The sequence below is a fragment of the Vigna umbellata genome, chromosome 4, assembly GCF_029865625.1.
Source record: "Vigna umbellata cultivar VRB3 chromosome 4, Vumbellata_1.0, whole genome shotgun sequence".
Taxonomy (NCBI): domain Eukaryota; kingdom Viridiplantae; phylum Streptophyta; class Magnoliopsida; order Fabales; family Fabaceae; genus Vigna; species Vigna umbellata.
This window is the reverse complement of record NC_142168.1, coordinates 70,787,098-70,796,023: the sequence shown is the minus strand read 5'-3', so window position 1 is coordinate 70,796,023 and position 8,926 is coordinate 70,787,098. Positions and strand designations below refer to the sequence as shown.

Here is an 8,926-nt window from a genome sequence, read left to right as displayed (position 1 = left end):
AATCAATAATTGTATCATTGTTTATATGATTCATGATAAATTGTTTTTTTATTTTTCATTTCTCTTACATTATTATGTATAAGAAACAAAAAAAAAAAAAGTTCATCACACGGTTCTATTTTGTATCCATTTTCAATTACGATATTACACTTCATTCTTCTCCTTCTTTCACTGAACAAGAAAAGGTGCAACTTTACTTACTGGGTAACTGACAAAGGAAGAGGACCCACATGCTTTAGTAGACATTGAAATTCAGCTGCCTCTCCTCTCTTCTCCGATTTTCTCCATCTTCAAACCAAACTCGTCTTTTAAAAATTATAATATTACCTTAAAAAGATTCCTCTGTTCCTATTTACCTTTTTTCTTATCCTTTTTTGCGTAGAATCTAAGTACCCCTTTTTTTTCTTTCTTTCTTTTGGTTCCAGGGTATATACACTACTTTACTCTAATCCCTTTGTGATTGTTTTTCGTTACTTATTAAATTATGATTCATCAGAATCCGTTATTACCAAAGATTCTTAATCTCTTCATGCTCAGTTCACTTCTCACTTCATTCTGCTAACTCACTATTTTTCCTTTTTCTTTCTTGCTTTCGCTGTCTTTAATCGTGGGTGTGGTGCAGTTTTTTTATTTTTCTGAAGTAATTTGACTTGGGTTTGAATTATTCATCAAACGTTCTATTGGGTATTGCGGAAGTGAAGAGATTTCGGCAAACAGGTACGTGTAACTGGAAATTCGAAGATCTTCATGTTTGCTTAGTTTGAGATTTGACGATGCTGGCTGGTGTGCGGAAATGAGGCTGTATTCATATCTTATCGTTGGGATTTTACACGAAAGATTAGATATTGAAATTTGCTTTTCATCTTTTTTGCTGTTATCTTTTCTTCATTAAGAGTTTTTTTTTTGAACTTCCACATATTGCAAGTTTTTTTCTTCTGATAAATCCATATATATATATATATATATATATATATATATCAGTTGTGTGATAGTCTTTCTGTCGTTCTCGTTAACTTTTACTTTCCCTGCAAAACACACAATATTGGCATATCTAATGGGAGCGAGAGGTGCGAGGGGGCGAATAAATTGTCACACAATGACATATAGGTGATGGAGATTGTTTTAATTTTAATTTTAAGGTTTAATTATACATAAAAGCATCTTCTTTAGTCTCTACTCTTAACATTTTTAATCCCTTTTAGTCTCTATCTGTATCCTTTTAATCTATTTTACTCCCTATAAGACCACCTGGAATTAAAAAGGGTATGTATATGGATTACAAGGAGATGCTTATAGGAACTAGAAAGGAAATTTTTTGTAACTATAGTGATCAAACTAAATTTTAATTATCCATTTCAGTTATATGGTCAAGATTCACTCCTGCAGCCACACACACGAAAGAAAAAATCAATGTTGTTTCGGTTATATCTAATCTTAACTATCCAAGATTGAGATTTTCTCTTCTCAAACTCTGGTCTCGAATTTGATACATTTCCTACATATTTATGTCTTCCCAATCTCTAGTTGTCTGGCTGTTTCTGTCATTGCTATTTACCTTAGTGTCATAACATACTTTTTGCGTTATATATTATAGCCAATGCTGGTTAAAAGCTTCAACATCATGCTACTGAATTTTGAAGTTTGGAATCAAGGCATAACATTTACTTTTTCAAAAGAAGCTTAATAGTCTGTAGACCTTCCTTCTATATATAAATTGTGGAATATATTTTTGTGCCTACTCGATTGACATATTTTTTGACAAAAGGTTTGCAAACCTGAAGGTGAATAATTTTGCATGAAATGGGTTGGTTTAGAAAGTTGCTTAAAGGTTCTGATCATATTTCACGTGGACAATACCAAGGCAAATATGGAGAAGACAGAATTTGGGATACCCATCGTAGTTCAATGGTAATCAAAGCTTTCCTTTCATTAAGAGTTAAAATCACTGTCATAAGTTATAACTTTTCATGTCATTGAGCTAGTATTTTTTTGTTTTTTTCACTTTAACAAGGCCTAACTCTGTTCTAGTTCCTCATAGCCTTAAGCTGATAATATGAATTTGTCATAATTGCAAACCGAATGCAGGATGATTTAACAGATATAGAGAAAGAAGACATTGACCGTGCAATTGCACTCTCTCTGTCAGAGGAGGATCATCTTAAAGGGAAAAAAGTTGTTGGTAAGATTTATGCTCTTGCATGTCGGCAGTTTTAGTTAATTTTCGGGTTAGTTGGACTACTTTGGCTCAAATTTAATACTATGATGATTCTACACACTGCAAGAGGTACCTACACTTATCTGAATCTGACCAAAATGCTCATTGGTTTATTACAAGTTCTTAAATACCTGTTGTATTATTTGCTGCATGTTTATGCCTATTTCAGAGTCTTGAATATTGTTTAAGTAAATTCTACTCTGTTGATCAAAGGCTATGATGCTATCTGTTGATTCTTTCATTTACATCCTAATCAAAGGAGAATTATAAGAATCATATTAATAAGTTATTAGAATTAGGTTCTTTTTTTTTTAAAATATAAATATAATATGTATATAATATTGTGTCGATATTTTGATTCTGGTGTTTCTCTTAAGTTGCTACTGAAAAGTTCTTTAATTATATTTCTTATAGTTAAGGGTCCATTGAATAGGTTATAAAAATATGTGTAAAAAAGAGTGAACTGAAGAAATTCTGTTGTTCCGTATGGTTTATGTGTTCAGATAATGAATGCGTTAATCAATTATTATTTACACACCAAAGCATAACCAAAATGTCTAATGGCTTTTGTTCCATAATATCCTAGAGGATGACTCTCAGTCTGAAGATGATAAACTCTGTAAAATTGACGATGAGGAAGATGAATATCTTGCTAAAATTCAGCAAGATGAATATCTTACTAAAATTCAGCAAGAAGAGGATGAACGTCTTGCTAAAATTCAACAAGAACATGAGCGTCTTGCTAAACTTCAACAAGATGAAGATGAACGTTTGGCTAAAATTCAACAAGAACATGAGCGTCTTGCTAAACTTCAACAAGATGAGGATGAACGTCTGGCTAAAATTCAACAAGATGAAGTTGAACATCTTGCTAAAGCTCAACTTGAGGAAGACGAGCAACTTGCTCGGGCAATTCAAGAAAGTTTGACCATTGATTCTCCTCCTCGATCAGACAATGATTCTTCATTTCTATCTTATCCTCACCTCTTTCCCCCTGGATACAGGTAATTGAGTGTATAATTTCATCTTTTATCTGTATAACGAATCCTTCCTTGTACGTTTATGGAAATTGCTGATTTTTCTAACATTCCAAGCAGAATATGTTTTGAAACTTCAATTTTAAGTTTTGCTGGTTTGAGTGTTTGGTTATACAATTAACTGATCTGGACTTCATTCAGAGTTATCAATCTTATTTTAAAATATTCTCATCTGAATCATTGAACTGGGATAAGCACTGGATTGGTATTTTATAAATGATACCTTGGTGTCTGTTAGTTTTCCTGAGTGTTATTAAGTACCTTCTAATTAGATGAAAATTTTAGAAAATGGTAGTGATTAAAATGAACATATTCTATAATGTTATTAGCTTAATCTTGTTTATGGTGATTCATTAGCACTTCCAGTGGAATATCTTGGAGTTTATTCGACACCCAATAAAACTGAAATTCTCTCCTCTATTTCAATATTATGGATCTACATAGTAAAGATTATATTTTCAAGGTTTCATGAATTTTTCTTAACGGTTAAAAATAGAAATTTAATAGGTTTTTTTGTAAATCTGCTTTCAGAACCTGTGCTGGGTGCAAGACTGAGATTGGCCATGGAAGATTTTTAAGTTGCATGGGAGGTGTTTGGCATCCAGAATGCTTCTGCTGCCACGCATGTCGTCTGCCAATCACTGATTATGAGGTTAGAGGCTAGAGTGTCCTTTTGCGTTTGCAGCTTGCTTAGCAAAACAATTAGTTGAAACCTCCTTTTGTTTTCAAGAAAAAAGTTGAAAACTACTCTTAGCTTCATCAACGAAGGTCTTTAAATTTCATTTTTGGTCAATCTCCATTTGATTATGCTTAATTTGTTCCTTTACAGTTTTCCATGTCTAGCAATCGCCCTTACCATAAATCATGCTATAGGGAGAAGCATCACCCCAGATGTGATGTTTGCAAGAGCTTTGTAAGTATCTTGACAGTTGTTTTGCACTAACAGTTGTCTATTTGTCAATTGTGTGTGCTTGTTCTATTTCAAATTTTCTATCAATTATGATGAACTTTAGAAATATCTATTCAATGTTTCAAATGTTATTTTACTGTATTAATTTCTTCATTCATGATTTCTAGTGGGAAAGTTAATCTAACGGGAGCTTTGAACTTTAAAGGAATTCTTGGATCAGCTACTTAAGCTAACAAATGTTACTGCTAATCATAGTAATTTACCGTCATACTTGAGCTACAAGATCGATCCCATCATCCTGTATAATTGATTGAGATCATCAGGGAAATTTAAAACCAAACCTTAATTTTGTAATCTACATCAAACATTTTTCCTTGTGTGATGATAGAAAAGGTGTAAGTGAAAGTCTGCAATCCCCAGGGGTAAAATTTTGGTGCTACTTTTCCTTTTAAAAAGAAAAAGGCAAAGTCCTTGTTTTGTTTAATACTTTTTTATAACAGTTTTCTGTTTTTTAAAAATTTGTTTGTCCCGTGTGCGCATCTCTGTTTTCTGATAGTCTGTCTCTTGAGCAGTTGAAGAAAACAGAAGAGGATGAAGAATATCTCCCTTTCTGTTTCTTTAAACACATGTTTTGGAATCAATGTTCGGAACTCCATAGGTTTTGGATGAGCAATTTGATTGTTGGGTAGTATGGAATTGTTTAGAGATCAGTTTTTAAAACAATAGGAGTGAGAAGAGAATCAAACAGACCCTAAGTCTTGGCTTTTAAGTTATTTTTTCTAAGTAATATGTATATTGCTGAGTGAACTAAAATGATTGATTCTTTCTTTTCAGATCCCAACTAATTCATCTGGCCTCATTGAGTATAGAGCTCATCCTTTCTGGCTGCAAAAATACTGCCCATCTCATGAGCTTGATGGCACACCTCGTTGCTGTAGCTGTGAAAGAATGGAGGTCAGTAATATTAGCTCCGAAAACATTTCATCCTACAATTAACAATTAGGAGATAACTGATGGATCCGTTCCTTTCCTCCCTCGCCACCGTTCTGTCTTTTTTGTCTTTTCAATCAGTGCAGCCAAGGGATGCAAAATATCTTTTGCTTGATGATGGTCGAAAGCTATGTTTAGAGTGTCTAGACTCATCAATTATGGATACTCATGAATGCCAACCTCTCTACCTTGAAATACAAGAATTTTATGAAGGTCTAAATATGAAATTGGAGCAGCAAATTCCAATGCTCTTGGTTGAGAGACAAGCTCTGAATGAGGCCATGGAGGGAGAAAAGAATGCAAGTCTTCATGTGTTTAACTTTCAATTCATTCATGGAATGTTATTACTATCCGTTCTTCATGTGTTTCTCTCTATTGAATGTAGGGTCATCACCACTTACCTGAAACCAGAGGACTCTGCTTGTCAGAAGAGCAAACTGTCACCACTGTAGGATTTCTCGCTTGCAAATTGAGTCTTCACACATCTAATTCTTCCATTGAAGAATATCTGTTTATCAAATACTGATTTCATTACTTCAATATATTTCATATAATACTAGATTTCAAGGAGGCCGAGGATCGGAGCCGGCTACCGAGTCACAGACATGATAACTGAACCCTTTAAGCTGATCCGTCGCTGTGAAGTGACAGCCATTCTAGTTTTGTATGGCCTTCCTAGGTATCCTTCGTATGCAATCTGCCTTCAGAATCTACACAGCATTTGTATATGACATTCCCCAGATATAATTCATGAATTTTATTTTTATAGGTTGTTAACAGGATCAATCCTAGCTCACGAGATGATGCATGCATGGCTTAGGCTTAAAGGTATTGAGCCTTTAACATGGAGCAGAAAGTTTATATTTTCTTTTCTCATGATGCCAAGTTGGACAAAGTTTCTGGTTTTTTGACAGGCTATCCTAACCTCAGTCCAGAAGTTGAAGAGGGAATCTGCCAAGTGTTGGCTCATATGTGGTTAGATTCAGAGCTGTATTCGGGATCTGGGAATGGCGGTGCATCATCATCCTCGTCTTCATCTTCATCATCACCTTCCTCCTCTTCTGCATCATCAAAGAAGGGTAAACGTTCGGACTTTGAGAAGAAACTTGGTGAGTTTTTTAAACACCAGATTGAATCAGATACCTCCTCAGCTTATGGAGATGGATTCAGATCGGGTAACAAAGCAATGCTCAAGTATGGGCTCAAAAGCACCCTTGATCATATCCATATGACAGGAAGTTTTCCATACTGAAAATTTTAAACAAGATATAATTTTCTCACCTATATATATTCATCATTACTGCGGCTTCGTCATATAAACCATATAGTTCAAAGATTTCAAGATCATATAGTTTAACACTAAGGAATAAAATTGCTCCTCTTATGTTCAAGTTCCTTAATTTCGTGTCAAATGTGGCACCTCATGTTCTATATGTAAAACTAAATACTGCTTAGGAATTTAGAGGAGCTGAAGCAATGAAAAGAAAATTTGATTATTCCACTGTTGCATGCAAATTTGTCAAATATATATTTTTTTTGAGAAATTATTCTTGGAACTTTATTGTGGATATTAACACGAATTTTCAAATCTTTGTTTTGAAATATAATTTTACATTTTAAAAATTAAATTCTGAAAATATTTTTGGATTAGCACTGAAGTTTAGAGCATTATTATAATTACTTTTCAGAAACTAAAGTCTCGGAATTTGTCTTTTCATTGTTGATGTATTTCGTAAGGTATAGACATCTGAAAAATACCCAAAATCATAATGGTATTATATGAGTAATAATAATGAAAGAAGGGAAATAGAACTCTGGTGTCAATACTAAATAAAAGTAGACAGCATAAAATTGTTGAAAAAGGTAACCTACAAAAAAATAAAGAAAATATGAGTGTTATATCGTGACAGAATATTATATTTTTCAACAATGATAAGGTCCTATGTACTTTATATAAAGCTTTTGATAATATTATAATAAGTGTATTTATTATACATAATAATACAATATTCATGTGTGAGGAAATTTTTAATCAAAAAATTAAAAGTGCTTTTATTTTTAATTTTAAAATCACAAACCAAATACAAAAAAGTCTTGAAAGATATAATTTTATTCCCATCCTTTGTTTAATAAGTAGAAAGAAAGCGAGTAACATTTTTCCTTTTATGACATCTTGCCTTTCTATAAAAAAAAGTGGATGAAATAGCTTGTTATTTATTTTATTATTATATATATATATATATATATATATATATATATATAATAATATATAATATATATATATATATATATATATATATATATAAATATAATATAATAAAATAAAATATCAAATATTTATAATACATCAATCTTAATATTTTAAATTTAAATAATAATTAAATATATTTTATCTTTATACAAAAACTAATTTTATTTTTTTTAAAATTCATTTAAATAATGATATTAACTAAATATTCTTAACAACCTTATAGTTTCACTCCAAAAGAAAGACAACCAAAACAAGATCAAGATGAATCCAAACTAAACTAAGACACTACTTTTCTTACATTATTTTTTTTTTAATAAATGTTAAAATTTAATTATTTGTTAGAATCATTATATTGTAAATATATTAAAAATTGCCACGTTAATCATATTACAAGCGAAATTTGTTATTCTTTTGGTGTAAATTGATTTCACATTTCTTATCAGCTGCTTTACATTCTGTTTACTTAGCCTGGCCATATAACGTATAAATTAAATTATTGATTCCAATAATACGCTAGTTTCTTCCTCCACTTCTACATGTTTTCTTCTTGCACTTTCATATAAAATATTTTTCACTTTGTCTTTTTAGATTATATAATTTGAAAGATAAAAATGATTTTAAGATTATACGATAGTAACTTATGAATTATAAAATTTAAACATAAAAAATAATTATCTTTTAAATAGCACGATCTGAAAATCATTTAGTTTCTGAATTATATAATTTGAAAATTATTTGACCTGCATAATCCAAAAATCATTTTTGATTCCCAAAGCATGTAGCCTATGGTTTTTTTAAAGGAGAAAACTAATTTCCGAATTATATATTCTACAATCTAAAAAATAACTTTTTTTAGACGGGTGCAGAAAAAAATATAGAGGTGCAGAAAGAAACTTCCAAATAATACCGAAAAAACCATGTAACACATGCACCTCTTCTGTATACACACTATATTTTAGAGAATGAACAAATTATTTAAAATAAACTTTAATGTTTTTTTTAATTTAATTATTAAAGTGATGTATAACATAAATTAGTTGAATAAAAATGAAGAATTTTGGGAATAATATCCAATAAGAGAGGGATGCACTTAAGGGTCACAAGCGTATTATTCTCCAATAATCGTTCACAGAATGATCTTCAATGCATTCACAAAATTAATGTAATATTAAAGCACAAATGTTAATGCACTATTCAGCTTATGAATGATGCATTTAATACGTAATCAAATCGATCTGGATTCCAGCATTTACATCATCAAAATGTTGGCTAAGATAAAGCCATCTCTATTCATGGTATGAAAAATTCTAACCGTCTCCGCCTAAAACAATTAATTTAATAATTTTACCAAGTTTTAGATAAACATCACAAGATAGTGGAAAATCAACATTAGATTATCACAAAATAACTAACTTTTTAATATGTAGTCAAATTTTGATTCTAGAATGCGTAAGGAGAAGACTTTATTTTTACGACAAAATATCAATTTTGACGATTTTATGTTTTGAAAGAAAGCTAGTTTT

General features: G+C 31.1%; 1 protein-coding gene across 1 annotated transcript; it reads left to right on the top strand.

The window, feature by feature from the left end:
* Nucleotides 1-208: 208 nt before the first annotated feature.
* LOC124826554 (protein DA1-related 1-like) lies at nucleotides 209-6,648 on the top strand. Its single transcript, XM_047299426.2, has 12 exons — nucleotides 209-717; nucleotides 1,766-1,908; nucleotides 2,086-2,179; nucleotides 2,802-3,219; nucleotides 3,784-3,904; nucleotides 4,082-4,165; nucleotides 4,997-5,116; nucleotides 5,239-5,451; nucleotides 5,538-5,600; nucleotides 5,713-5,831; nucleotides 5,922-5,980; nucleotides 6,067-6,648. The coding sequence occupies exons 2-12, from the start codon at nucleotides 1,801-1,803 to the stop codon at nucleotides 6,402-6,404; spliced, it is 1,737 nt and encodes a 578-aa protein (XP_047155382.2). The 5' UTR covers nucleotides 209-717; nucleotides 1,766-1,800; the 3' UTR covers nucleotides 6,405-6,648.
* The last annotated feature ends 2,278 nt before the right edge of the window (nucleotides 6,649-8,926 follow it).